This window comes from Poromitra crassiceps, assembly GCF_964638095.1.
Source record: "Poromitra crassiceps genome assembly, chromosome: 8".
Taxonomy (NCBI): domain Eukaryota; kingdom Metazoa; phylum Chordata; class Actinopteri; order Beryciformes; family Melamphaidae; genus Poromitra; species Poromitra crassiceps.
This window is the reverse complement of record NC_139629.1, coordinates 51312177-51326458: the sequence shown is the minus strand read 5'-3', so window position 1 is coordinate 51326458 and position 14282 is coordinate 51312177. Positions and strand designations below refer to the sequence as shown.

Here is a 14282-nt window from a genome sequence, read left to right as displayed (position 1 = left end):
GTCTACCTCTCTCTCTCCCTCTGTCTACCTCTCTCTCTCCCTCTGTCTACCTCTCTCTCTTCCTCTCTCTCTCTCCCTCTGTCTACCTCTCTCTCTCCCTCTGTCTACCTCTCTCTCTCCCTCTGTCTACCTCTCTCTCTCCCTCTGTCTACCTCTCTCTCTTCCTCTCTCTCTCTCCCTCTGTCTACCTCTCTCTCTTCCTCTCTCTCTCTCCCTCTGTCTACCTCTCTCTCTCCCTCTGTCTACCTCTCTCTCTCCCTCTGTCTACCTCTCTCTCTCCCTCTGTCTACCTCTCTCTCTTCCTCTCTCTCTCTCCCTCTGTCTACCTCTCTCTCTCTCCCTCTGTCTACCTCTCTCTCTCCCTCTCTCTCCCTCTGTCTACCTCTCTCTCTCTCTCTCTCTCCCTCTGTCTACCTCTCTCTCTCCCTCTCTCTACCTCGGGGCGTGTAAAATAGAAACGGGGCATGGTCCTCATTACACAGCTCCAGTTTATGAGGCAGAATGTTGACAGAGTTCACAGGATGGCCACCAGAGGGAGAGTGTTTTTCTCCTCCCTCTCAGTAATGACAGATGAGAACAGGAAGTGGGCAGTGCATGCGGCTCCATAGCTTCCAGATTCATGTGTTTGAGACGTCAGGTCAGGATCTAAACTGACCTCTGACCTCGCCTACGCTTCCCCTCCACAGCCGAGCTGGAGAAGCAGAAGGGGGTGGTGCGGCCCAGCATGTCGCAGAGCTCCGGCCTGAAGAAGGAGGGCGGGAACGGGAACATGAACCGCGCCAGCCTGGACGACACCTACACCATGGGAGAGGGCCTGAAGAGGAGCGCGCTCAGCAGCTCCCTCCGAGACCTCTCCGACGCAGGTACCAGCCACACCCACCAGCTGGTCCTCACCCACCAGCTGGTCCTCACCCACCAGCTGGTTCCTATCGCAGTCCTGTCGTCCACTCTCTGTGACGATATCAAAGGGCTAGAAATAGAGAAATGTTCACGGCACCATACATTGATTTTAGAGCTCTTCCCCCCCCCCCATAAATCCACAACCTCTCACACTCTCTTGATTGGATTGCTTTGGTCTGGGCAATGTGTCCTTAAGCGTTTAACGTCTTTTATATTGATTATAGTGTGTATTAGAGAGACTTAAGGTGTGCGCCACTGTTGTTCCCAATTCAAAGACTGAATACAGACCTATTTGTGAACAGATAAATTGTTAAGAAATACAATCAGATTGATTTCTCTAGATCTGTCTTTCCACCCGATGAATGAAATTGACCGGGCAGTTCTCACCCCTGATCATTTTGGCTGAGTTTAGTGATGAAACATGGTCATTTTATGTTTTGTCACATTATTTACTTATTAGCACTTTTGCATTCCTCATGCAGTTCTTATGTCCCCCCCCCCCCCCCCCGAAAGCATTCCATGATAAGCTTGTTATATGTTTTATGAATTCAAAAATCACTCATTTTTCTCCCATATATATTTGTGATTCAAATCAAAACAAACACAGCGCTGATACCGTTCCCCAAGCAGCAACAAGTCAAGATGTAGTTTGAGTCTTGTGTGTTAACAGTCTGAATATCAGTGTGTTAACACAGCGCCTCCGTCTCTGAAGCAGTTTGAATACATCTCATTCATTCCAGATAACAGCTATGTGCCAAGTTATCGGTTGGTTAACTTGATAACGTAATGAAATCCAGTTAGGGTTGTGCTGTCTCACTGTTGCTAATCTGATATTATGCTTTGTTCTTAACGCTCATATCCTCACTACCGCAATGGGTGAATGATAGCTGAGTCAGTGAAGAAGTGGATAAGATGCCTCCAGGCTCCGCCCTCCTCCAGGCTCCGCCCTCCTCCAGGCTCCACCCTCCTGTTTCCTGTGTTTTTTTTAGACAACGTTCTCTTAAGCAGGATGTAGCATGATAGTGGAGCAGGATGTAGCATGATAGTGGGATCATTCTTGTGAACAATGTTTTTTCTGTTTTTTTTTTCCTTTCCCGCCATACTCTCATTCCATGCGTACTTACTGTTATTCCATATACACATCAGGTGTATTCCTGTTCATGTGTGATTATCGGTCATGTCTCATTGGCTGAGTGTGCCTAACGATGGCCAAAGTGCTGTGTCTGCCCTCAGCCCTGTATCTGCCTGTACATCCCATGTGCAACAGCCATTGTATTGCTTTTGATGTGTCTTCTCCTCCTTTGTGAGCGTCACCGACACTGGCTTTTAGCCACACCCCCTTGACCCTTGACCCTAATGACAATCTACATCTTGTGACAACATTAAGAACAAGTTGCCACAAACTCTCGCCCAGATTGAGATATTTTGACGACGAGTCTTTTCCACTAGTTCACCCGCAATCTTCAAGTGTGGAGATTTAGGTCCCCTTGGTCTCTCAGACTTGAAGCTAGGGGAGTCTACATTCATTGAGATTTATGAAAATGTATTCAAATTTTGATTTGAGTATCGCTCGGGGTGAGCCTCTTAGTTACAGGTACACGTACCAGATTGTGAAACTGTTTTTAAGACAAATGACTCGCTTATCTTACGCAGCTTTAGTTTTCAATCTGAGTGAACCACCCCTGAGTCAAAAATGAAAGCCATGACTTCACCATAAAGACATGGCCACAAAATACCCCCCCCCCACCTGTCCCACACCACTCTCCCAGACCCCCTGAAACCCCTTACCCCCCCCCTACCTACCCCACGCCCACATTGGGACCTTACAGTCACAATCCACTGCACTGCCCCCTATGGGACTGGTGGGGCTGTAGCTGATCCAGGAAGTGCTGTCTCTAATCTGTGGTCATGTCTCGGGCAGGCAAGCGGGGGCGCCGCAGCAGTGCAGGATCACTAGACAGCAATATGGAAGTAAGTTGGCAGCAGCTGGTATCCAAGCTCCTCCTCCTCCTCCTCTCTCTGTGATGATGTGATGTCCAAACACCTTATGATTTGTGCTCTTGCACCTTCTTTGCTTCATAGACACAGTTCATTCGTTTGGGTCATTGATTTCTCCTTCCTGGGATGCCTCCTTATATAACCTGCCTGCCTCGGTTAGTGTGCATGCCTGGGTTGCCTGCCTCTGACCCCGCCCCCTGTTTGGAAGCCAGTCTGAGACCTCCTGTTTTGGTCGTGTGGCCAATAGCCTTTCATCTTGAAACAAGCATGACACTACTAATCCCGCCCCTACCCCTCCTCTGACCCCTCCCCGTTGTCGCCTGTCTCTGTCCTAGTTTACTGTCTTTCATCCAATCACGTCCAAGCAGTCAGACTTTTATTTCGGTTCTTCTCCTCCTCCTCCTCCTCCTCTAAGGCAGGGTGCTAGTTCTGGTTCTCTCAGCCTGTAGGGATCTGTGTATTTCCTGCGGCCCCTCTCTCTCTCTCTCTCTCTCTCTCTCGCCCCCTGGTGACCAGGTCTGTCTCTTTCTTCCTTCCTGTCCACAGCTTCTGCTGAAACCACGTCAGGTTCAGGGAGGAGCATAGCCTCTTATGGGCCAGAGGGTCTCCTGGTGGGCTTCATACAGACTTATAAAGATGTGGATTTCATTCATTCATCTTCCACTCATTCCATGTCTCCATGAGTTCATGTGTTGGGCTGAAGTCTGGAACCCTGAAAATGTCTCTCCACTTTCAAAGGAGTCGTATGGTCTCTCTGCAGTCTTAGATTAAGCATGTGGCCAAAAGGAGCAGCTGTTAAAGCTCACAGAATGATGAGAGTTGCTCCTGCTCTGGATAGTGGATAGTGTTGGACCCAGAAGAGGGAGAAGGTGTCCAGGCCTATTAGGAAACGTGCTGCACCAGAGCTGAATCCCTGCTGCCTTCTGCCTTCTAGCTGAATGCTAACCTGTGGATGAAGAGTTTTGCCTGTCACGTCCTCTGCATGTGGAATCTATGTCTCCATTGATTTTAACACGTTGCATGTGTGACTCTTGGCAGGTTTGGGACATTGACCGCAATTGAGGATGAAAATTCTTGTCTTTTGCTATTGTCATGATGTATATAATTTTCGGCTTTCATGTACATAGTGCTGTTCCAGATTTAGTGTGTCAAAAAATATTGTATTTTTCAAACCCCCGGAGCGGTTAGCTCGAGCTCCTAAACCGTTTTGTTTTGGACGTTTGATCATCAACAGAGCTTTTAGGAATATAAGCTTCCGTCATCGTGAAACCTTCATAGTCTTGCTGCTCCCCATCGTGGACAGAACATTTTGAGTTTGTCATTTGCATGCTCTATAACATTTTTGCTACTTGTGTTAAATATGCAGACTGTGAGTTCTTCCTGCTGGTGCCTTCTTGTGTAGCTGTTGTGCCGTCTGTGGTGTGTCGTCTCTCATTAGACATGCTGTCACCTTCTTCCCTCCTGCAGGGGTCCATCATTAGCAGTCCTCACACGCGCCGGAGAGCCACCACCCCGCGTGAAGGCGGCGGCGGCGGCGGCGGCCATCCCTCCTCCGTCATCCCCAACTCGGCCTCCACCTCCATCCTCGGCTCGCTCTTCGGCAGCAAGCGAGGGAAGCCCCCGTCCCAGGGCGGCGGCCAACCTCCCCTCCCGCACGGCCACCCCACCCTCATATCCCACAAGCCCCACCCGTCCAACCTGCACCACACAGCACAGGCCCAGGCACACACGGTGGTGCAGGCCCCGCCCCACCACAGCCACGCCCAGTACTGCCAAGTCCAGCAGAACCCGCCCCCGTACCACCACCACCACCACTACCACCCCCCGCCACACGCAGCGCAGTTCCACCAGCAGCACCCGGCGGCGTACGCCCCACCGCACCCGCACCAACCACAACAACACGCCCATCCGCAGCACAGCCATCACAGCCAGCATCCCCATCACGCCTTGCAGCACGCGCCTCACCACCACAGTCAGCAGCCGGGTCCGGCGCCTGGCGGACCCAAACCCAAACACAGTGGCATCAGCACCGTAGTGTGACGTTCCCTCACCAGGAGAGAGAGAGGTGAGAGACAAGAGACGGTGAGGGAATCGCAATGAAGGACAGACAATTGCTTACACCAAAGGGACTGACAGCATAAGTCTATGGCCTGTCCACTGTGTTTTACTGCTGCTGTGATGGAGACGGATCACAAGACAGTCACCTCTTTTCCTCTCCAACTCCCAACTAATATGCAGGCTGGAACTCGGGACTCAAATCTTCCACCAGGGGGCCTTCGCTTCGCTAGCTTGCCTGATTACGGGCGTGGCTCCATCAGGGTTTCAAGGTGGGCGTTCTGTACAGGAAGTACTCCACCGACTCGCACACGACCCGGGCCGCGACGGCTCAAGAGGGGACGGGGGGGGGGGTTTCTCGCTCAGCCACTCCCCCATCGCTCCATTTCCTCCAATGGCCTGTCTTCCCTTCACATAATCAGGAAGAAAGACTACACTGAGAAAGTCATACGAGAACATGGCCGACCGCTTTCTCCGTCGCAACGATGGCATATGATCTTGTACACGAGCCTTTCTGAAGTGAACTTTCAACACTGCTTTCATTTAAGAATACGCTCTTTGTTGTTGCCTCCTGTAGAACTCATATGTAGTGGAAAGATGGAGATATCATCATTTCACACTAACTTGATCAGCAGCAGACAGGTTCACAGCGGAGTACGCAGTCTCAGTCATAGTAGTTCTAGTGCTGTATTTAGTGTAGATGACAGCTATACGTGTTGTCTCCTAGCTCTCATAAATAAATGTGCCAATTATTAATGCATAATCTATTTAGTCAAGACTTCATGTACAGTATATTGTGCGTAAAGTAATTTGTAAGATTATACTTACAGCAATTATTATTATCAATGAAAATGAATTTTATCAGTATTATACTGACTCTATGGTAACAAGATACGTACATCTGAAAGGAGTGACCTCCCATTCAGGCCGGCCTATAGAGAGCCAAAGTGGAACGTCACTTCCTGCTTCAGCACTGTACCAGAGATTTTCATCCGCCATTTATTTTCCCATAGACATTTCGTAAAATGCTTATAGAAATAGTTTTACTTGGTCAAACCAAACGGTTCAGATATATTTAGAAACAGGAGACACTGCATAACATTTCACTCGGACCAAAACGTAAAAAAACGCGGATTTAAAGAAAATGTTTTTTCGATGTTTTCTTTTTAAAGTTTTGGTCCGAGTGAAATGTTCTATGGTCTCTCCCGATTCTAAATATAGCTGAACCGTTTGGTTTGACCAAACTATTTTTATAAGCATTTTACGAAATGTCTATGGGAAAATAAATGGCGGATACAAATCTCTGGTACAGTGCTGAAGCAGGAAGTGACGTTCCACTTTGCCTCTCTATAATCTATTGTGGAATTTTTGCCTTTCAACGGATCACAAAGAGCCTCTGGATTGCAGCTGTAGCATATGGGCCTCAAAATGGCGGGCTGTCATATCCAAAGCCTCAGAGTAGGTTGATATGTGGGGGTTCAGTTTACGACTCACACACTGTGGCTGCTCAGACTGTATAAACTGTCATGAAGTTGAGCACTGAGACGTGTGCGCTTTGTTTCGGGATACAGGATACTTATATATAATATATATATATATATATATATATATATATATATATATATATATATATATATATACAGGTCACTTTTTGGACTTTTCAGACATTTTGAGTGTACTTGGAGGCTCAATTCACTTAACAGATGGACCCACAGGACACGTTGCATAGTCTGTTGCCTTTTAACATATGCAACAGCTGCTTTCTTGACTCTTATCAAATTAAAAACAGTAAAACTTTTCAAATTTGCTTTTGCCTTATTTCGTTTTTTATTATTATTCATCAACCACATTTGGTGAGTGAATAATTAGTTCTTACATAGTGAAGTATTTTTTTCTCATCTTTTTTAAATCATTATGTGCAATATCTTTGTACTGATTTTGTACATTCAGAACAAGCAAGGTGTCCCTCCCGTTTGTGCATTTTCATGTTGTATGGTTATTTATTTATTTCGTTTTGACCCCTGTCAGTCTTTCTCAGTAAATTATGTGTGGCTGCTGTCCTCACGAGTCTTTTGAGAGGCACAGTCGTGGAGTTCAGTGGAATGTCTAATAAGTGATTTTGCATGTAATGTTATAGATGTGAGGCTATCCTCTGCACATTGTATAACAAAAATCAGTGTTACCATAGCAAGTTTAAGTGCAATCATGTTCAAAAGGCAGACTTGGACTGAGAGTGGAAGTCTGTTATCATGTTGTCCAGGAAGAGATTCAGGTGAAAAAAAAAAAAAAACACTTTTTTCATTTCAGAATATATAAATACTTAGAGTTCACAGTGGAAAGAGGAATGTGTGTATATATTTTAATAAAGGAATATGCTTCCCTTTGGGCTGAACAGAAATATTTTGCTGGATAAGCACATATGAAAGAACACTTTCATTTTTTTCAGGAAATGCCGTTCTAATACAGCAGAGATGCAAACTGAACAAAGGAACTGAGTGTATGTAAAGAATAATAACTTTCTACATTCTACAGATAAGAGTCTATTATAGTGTGTAAATTAGTGACAGTAAACTGTTTGTCCCAATATTCAGGTTGTAAATGTATTTTAACATTCGCAAAGAAAACCATTTGCCATAAGTCAGGCTTCCACGCACACATTTCTCCTCATGTGATGCTCTTATTGTTATTATAAAAAGCAAGAAAGCTCAGAAGAGAAACATATCTTGTGCGGGACATTAATGATCAGTTGAATGTGTCTTTCTATTGATTTCATATTTCTGCTATGATTCTGAAATATCTGGATGATGTAAAAACCAAGGCATCCGTTTATTTGTTGCTGTGTGTTGTAGTGCTTCAAATGTCCACAAGTCATTCAGTGTGAGAAGAAACCCCCACAATGCACTGCATGGATCTGATGCATCATGTGTCCTATTCACTGTGAGCTGACTGGAAAAAAAATCAGCCTGTAAAAGTTTGACCTCTCCTTTTAATTTGCTTTGGATTCATTTTGGAATTTCCTGATGTTGACTTGCTCTTGCTGTCCCATGTTAACGCTGACAGGTCTCTAGAAGCCCAGTTGTCCCACGTTAACGCTGACAGGTCTCTAGAAGCCCAGCTCAGCTGTCCCACGTTAACGCTGACAGGTCTCTAGAAGCTCAGCTCAGCTGTCCCACGTTAACGCTGACAGGTCTCTAGAAGCTCAGCTCAGCTGTCCCACGTTAACGCTGACAGGTCTCTAGAAGCTCAGCTCAGCTGTCCCACGTTAACGCTGACAGGTCTCTAGAAGCTCAGCTCAGCTGTCCCACGTTAACGCTGACAGGTCTCTAGAAGCTCAGCTCAGCTGTCCCACGTTAACGCTGACAGGTCTCTAGAAGCTCAGCTCAGCAGCATTTCATCAACATGATAGGTCTCTAGTCTAGAAGCTCAGCTCAGCAGCATTTCATCAACATGATAGGTCTCTAGAAGCTCAGCTCAGCGTTTCATCAACATAGCCATTGTATAAAGAGCTATCATCAAGACCATTGCACTTAGGGCTTTCATCATGTAAATAGGGGATTTGATGGGCAGACGGATGCACTTCTTGGAAGGAGGATTTATCTCTATGAAGTAAAGGGACCAAGACAGGAAGGGGAGGAGCTGTACATAATGTGTATAGGATCAGCGCGCCATTCTGATATCTGCATTTTAAGATCAGGATGTAATACGCAGGGATGAGAGGGGTGATTCTGAACATATCGATCGTCTCTGCCTCCGGCTATTCTAGTGAACTGTCATTTGCTGTAGATATCAAAAACAGACTGTTAGAAAGTTCGCTGCCATTTACATCCACAAAAGCTCTCTTTCACACACGCGACCTTTGACCTTCCCCCCCAATACGCGCAGACATGCACATGGCACCATCCTGCTGCTGCAAGCTGCTGTTCTGTCAGGCGAGAGACACGTATCAAAAAAAGGGAAAAACAAGAGTGGCCTCATTTGGATGTGCATTCTGTTTGTACAGTGAGTATAGTGAGTCAGTAAGACCCCAGTTATTGTAAAACTTCAACTGTGACAATGTTGAGAACGCAAAATAAACAAATATATGACTTATGGTATGCACGTGTTGTTTTTTTCCTATCAATGTATACATTCATTTACCATTAAATATAAAACACAATCTTATGGGTTGCCTTGTCAACCATTGTCATACTTATATTGTTTAGATTTAGATTTGTCTAAGCGTCTTGTCAGGATGAGGTCTATCATCCAGTACAGCCTAGTGTACCTCAGTGGTTCCCACACTGCTGTGCTTTGGGATTTTGTGCCAAACATACATTATTGCAAATAATAGTATATATAGTATAAAGTATATATATACTTTTTACTCATTTACAATAAAGAGGCAAATAATATAGCCTTAAAAAAATCTTTCAAGGATAACATTTAAAGCAAAATATGTGAGGGGACACCCACACAATTTTAAGTGTCTCCCTCTTTTCAGTTCCATCTTTGTGTGTGTGTGTGTGTGTGTGTGTGTGTGTGTGTGTGTGCGTGCGTGCGTGCGTGCGTGCGTGCGTGCGTGTGTGCGTGTGTGATCTGACTGATTTAAATTTCATGTGGTAATTTTACAAAGTTTCGAATGAGTTTCGGAATTATTTTGTTAATACATATTTCATGAGTAATATAGTTGTCAAATCTTATTTTGCATTTGTAAATAAAAAACGTTTGAGAGCAATAAGAGTGATATAATGTCTTATAGGGGCTATTTTGCATGTATAGGTGTGTTTTGACATCTCAATGTATAGGTGTCTGTCTTGTCTTGTGGTGCCTCTGGCACAGAAAGTTTGAAAACCACTGCCCTATGGCTCTCACAATGCTTCCTACATGTCCACTAGAGGGCATAGGCATTAAATCGATATGAAAAGGGGACATTACACCACCTATGGGTAAAAAGTGAACCTACATGGTTTGTTTGCTGTATGCACTTACATGGAAGTGTAAAAACAGTTGTTGGGTGATAGATATTTGACAGGTACAATAACAGGTACAGTAACAGGACAGTAACAGGACAGTAACAGGGCAGTAACAGGACAGTAACAGGGCATCCTATTTCCTTGTTCAGCCACATTTGAAAAGGGCATTTCAGCTTCAATACATGTCCATACGTCTTTGTCCCTCCCTTTCGTCTAATTTCCTCCATAAATGTTTTGTGTTCACTCTTGAGCTCATGTGATATTTGGCTGCACCAAATTCCTTCTATATTTTTTATCCTTATATATTAAATTCCCATAACACCCCTGGGTTTCCAGTTAAGTGTCCTTGTGGGCTCCACAATTCAGTGTCGTCAGTAACGCATCATGCTGTGTGGAACCCCTTTTGAAAAAGCCTCTGTCACTGTTTTTACTAGATCAACTCTTATCTTCTGACACAGATGGATTTCCCTCAGGTCACATGGGCCAGAAACACGCACTGTCATTGGTGGGTTCCTCACACTGACATTTTGTATTGAGTGTACGATTATTCTGAGGGCATTATGTCATTATGTCAATTACTAAATGGAGACGAGATCAGCTCAGGAGTTTTTGAGGTACTCTAAGAACTTAAAAGCAACATTGGACCAAACACCAGTAAGTTGGGCTTGGACAGAGGGCATGCCTTAAGGATGACTGGGAGGACAAGAAATAACTTCCATGTTGGCTTGACACTAAAAGGTTTGAATTCTTTAGATATTTTTTAATCGTGTTTGATACTTTGTCACACAATCAATTGGCCATATCTCATCACATATTTTATTACAGAGAGGATACGGATGCACAGGAATATTTAAATATTTTATTTGCCTCATAGATGGGTTCATTCTTGGCATGGAGACGGAGTAAAACACGATTCTGGAATTTACCACTTTTGTTAACCTTGCATTAAAGGGATAGTTCACATTTTTTAAAGTCTAGTCCTATTTGCTATACTTACCAATGTTGATGTTGCTTGGTAGTTTTTCTCTGCACAATCCATCCTCTTCCTCATAGTAGCTCTGGAAAGTTAAGGTCAATGGGGTCAAACTCCTGTATGTACAAGCTGAGTGAAGCTGACTGAAATGTACCTTATGTGCACTGTGTGTGTGTGTGTGTGTGTGTGTGTGTGTGTGTGTGTGTGTGTGTGTGTGTGTGTGTGTGTGTGTGTGTGTGTGTGTGTGTGTGTGTGTGTGTGTGTGTGCACTGTGGGTAACATTTTATTGAGGCTCAGTCAGCGTGTACATACAGGAGCGTGATGCCTTGACCTTAACTTTCCAGAGCTACTATGAGGAACAGGATGGATAACTACCAAGCAACATCAACATTGGTAAGTATAGCAAATAGGGCAAGGGCTAGGTGTGAACTATCCCTTTAATGCTAAATAGCTCTGAGCACCACACAACAAATGTTGTTGGAATACTGCAATATAAAGAATTGAGGACTGCACAGTAAACATGTTCTGTAAAATCCTCACTGTCATAATAATGCTTTCGATACTGGACAAAATGTAAATTACAGTTGTTGTTTTTGTTGTTGTTGTTGTTGTTGTTGTTGTTGTTGTTGTCATTGATAAGACTGTTAATTGTTAGATTGTTAATAATCTCTTCCTGGTCCTGCAGGATGCTCTCAGTCTTAGCGGTCTTCCTTCTGTTAGCCACATCAGGTGCACAGACGAGCGCTCAGCCCTGCCTCTGCTCAGGCCTCCAGTCTCCTGGCCTCCAGGTCAACTGCAGCTCTCTGAGCCTGATGGAGGTGCCTCATCTCCCCGCAGACACTACAGAGCTCCATCTAGAGGACAACCAGCTCACTGCGGTACCTCCGGGCCTGTTTGACAGACTGTCTGGTCTGAGGAAGGTCTCCCTCTCTGGGAACCCCTTCCACTGTGACTGCGGCATCCAGTACCTGAGGAGCTGGCTGCTGAGGAACACAGCTGTCGTTGCTGGGGAGCCCACCTGTGCGAGTCCAAGCGCCGTGGCACGGACCGCCATCACTGGACTCGGCGAGGACTACTTCTACTCCTGTGGCCGACAAAGCTGCGTCGGTGGAACTTATAACGCCCTGATGGGGGCGATGCTGTGCGGCCTAATTGTCCTGCTAACGTGGAGCCTGAGCCTGGCCAGGAAGTCCACCTTCACTCTGGACATTGATGAGAGACATGCAGGATTTGAGGCGGAGTCTTTGCGATCGCTGAAGCCCAAACACAGGAAGAGGCTGCAGAGGGCGCTGTCAGAGGACAGTAGGAACTCTGATTCTCTCACCTGGACAGAGGATGTAGAGAGGCCGCTTCCCAACATGGAGTTGTTGCCACAAATACTGGACGTCTTGCACAAGAAGTACAATATAAAGATAAAGGCCACTTGAGAAATGTAGTTCTAACGTAAGTTCAGTCAGGAAGACTAGAATCTGCACTTTACACTTCCTCAGTTCACGTCTTATTTCTCCACCCCTTCAAATCTGCTCACATGCTCAAAATAGCCTGTCAACTTCCGGGCTTCAATTGAATAATCAGCTGTTTGCCGCCTGGTCTCTTTTATCCAATAGCATAGCATCACATCACCTTTCACCCCACACCTCCATCGTAAGCCTATCACATTGCTTTTCACCCCTCATCGTAAGCCTATCACATGGCTGTTGTCCTATTATGCTTGTTTCTATCCATTCAGCCTCCCAACCTTGCTACTGACAGTCTCACACCCTCCACCTCCTCTTCTCCACCCAGTTTCGCAGACCCATCAGATTCTTCAGTCTGAAGAGTCTCATCAGTTTCAGAAGGAGAGGCATCACCATCACCAGTATCTAGACTCTACAGGGGGATCTATCTGGCTGCTGCAGCTCTATCTCAATATCTCCCTGTGGTGTCTAAGCACCAAAGACTATTAACAATACCCAATTCTCATCATATCTTCTGTAATTTATCATTCATTCATTATTGTAATAAGTATTATTTTATGGTATCTAGTCTCTCCTGATTGAAATATAAAGATTGTGTTCCATAAGATGGCTGTAGACCACCTGGTGGTGAATGTGTCCTCTGGAGGTTAACAGAAATGTGTATTTACTAACGAGTGCCTTGAATAGACCTCTTCAACTACAGTGGATTTTATAATAATAAAAAATCCATGTATGTTGTAACAAATCAAAGATCAAATCATCACACTGCATGGGTAATAAGAGGTGAAGACAGTAACAAGGCTCAATGGATTTATTTTTCCGGAGTCATTTGTTTTTACGGAGAGCGACAGAATCGTGTTCCTCAACACTTACATCTAGGTTGTCAACTGCCATGTTCTTTTTCTTGAAATGCAACCTAAATTCATTAATCATTTAGGTGTGAAATGCATGGTCAATCCTCCAATGAAAAAATATCTTATCTTATACGTACACTCACTGGACGCTTTAATAGGAACACCTGTACACCTGCTTATTCATTCATGTGGCACCAGGGCAATGCAGGTTGGCAACGGCACATGTATTGGAGGAAGCCTGTGCTAGTCTACGACTCTCCCCAGATCGGCAGAGGGGGTGGAACAACGACCGGGACTGCAGGGGGAATTGGCCGAGTACAATTTTGGGGAGAAAATGGGGAAAGATTTCAGAAAAAGAAAAGAAAAGTCGGGAGTGGATTTACATTGAGCTCAAAGCTGATAGCTTCCCAGTATTAGTATGGTGTTCTTAAGAGAGTGCTCAGTGAGTGTGTGTCTACAATATAAATATAAAGGTCTAGTTACAGTTTTTGCTTTAGGGATCAACATTCTAAATGCATAAAACAGAAATTGTACTTTACACTAACAACAATGGGTAGATTCTCTATGGCAGGAAGGTATGGTAACATTTAACACAGAGGAGAAGCTTTGATCTGTGCAAATACTTACTCAAATAGGTCTGATTAGACACAAAATGCAGACAGACAGCACTATTAAAGGACAATATTGCACTCTGAACAGCAAACAGGTGTTTTACAGAACAAACATTATATTCATGCATAGATGAGAAATGGCTAAACAATGAATAAAAATGCAATAATAAAAGCCACCTTGAGAATAAAGGTCAAATGTTATCGGAGTACACTTCATAAAAAAACATTAATAACTTCTTGTAATAAATATAGGATGATTTCAGAATTTGTAATCGTCTAAAACATAATCTAGTAAAATAATACTGTCAAACAAGTCAGCTATTATAATTTTTTTAATTTCTTAAAAACATGTAATTGTGCAGTATATGATCATTTAAGAACTATCACAAAAACAATATAAAAGAACAGCTGACAGTAACAACTATTAAAAGAGAGTGGATTCCCTCAAGTATGTTTTACCGTTTACGAATTTTGAAGATGAC

At 44.4% G+C, this 14282-nt stretch overlaps 2 protein-coding genes across 6 annotated transcripts in view; both read left to right on the top strand.

Moving 5' to 3' along the window:
• The window catches only part of LOC310781422 (IQ motif and SEC7 domain-containing protein 1-like), a gene marked incomplete at its 5' end in the record, with an annotated part of 183383 nt that extends 176930 nt beyond the window's left edge, over positions 1 to 6453 (top strand). For all 5 annotated transcript variants that reach the window (XM_083642048.1, XM_083642047.1, XM_083642046.1 and 2 more), the window contains 3 exons: positions 687 to 863; positions 2822 to 2871; positions 4366 to 6453. In XM_083642048.1, the coding sequence (XP_083498174.1) occupies positions 687 to 863; positions 2822 to 2871; positions 4366 to 4938 (800 nt within the window). In that variant the 3' untranslated portion in view covers positions 4939 to 6453. The remainder of the gene's footprint in view (positions 1 to 686; positions 864 to 2821; positions 2872 to 4365) is intronic.
• A 5111-nt stretch (positions 6454 to 11564) lies between these two features.
• On the top strand, positions 11565 to 12305 carry gp9 (glycoprotein IX platelet; the record flags this gene model as incomplete). Its single annotated transcript, XM_083641294.1, has 1 exon — positions 11565 to 12305. The coding sequence occupies one exon, from the start codon at positions 11565 to 11567 to the stop codon at positions 12303 to 12305; it is 741 nt and encodes a 246-aa protein (XP_083497420.1).
• Between the last annotated feature and the right edge of the window lie 1977 nt (positions 12306 to 14282).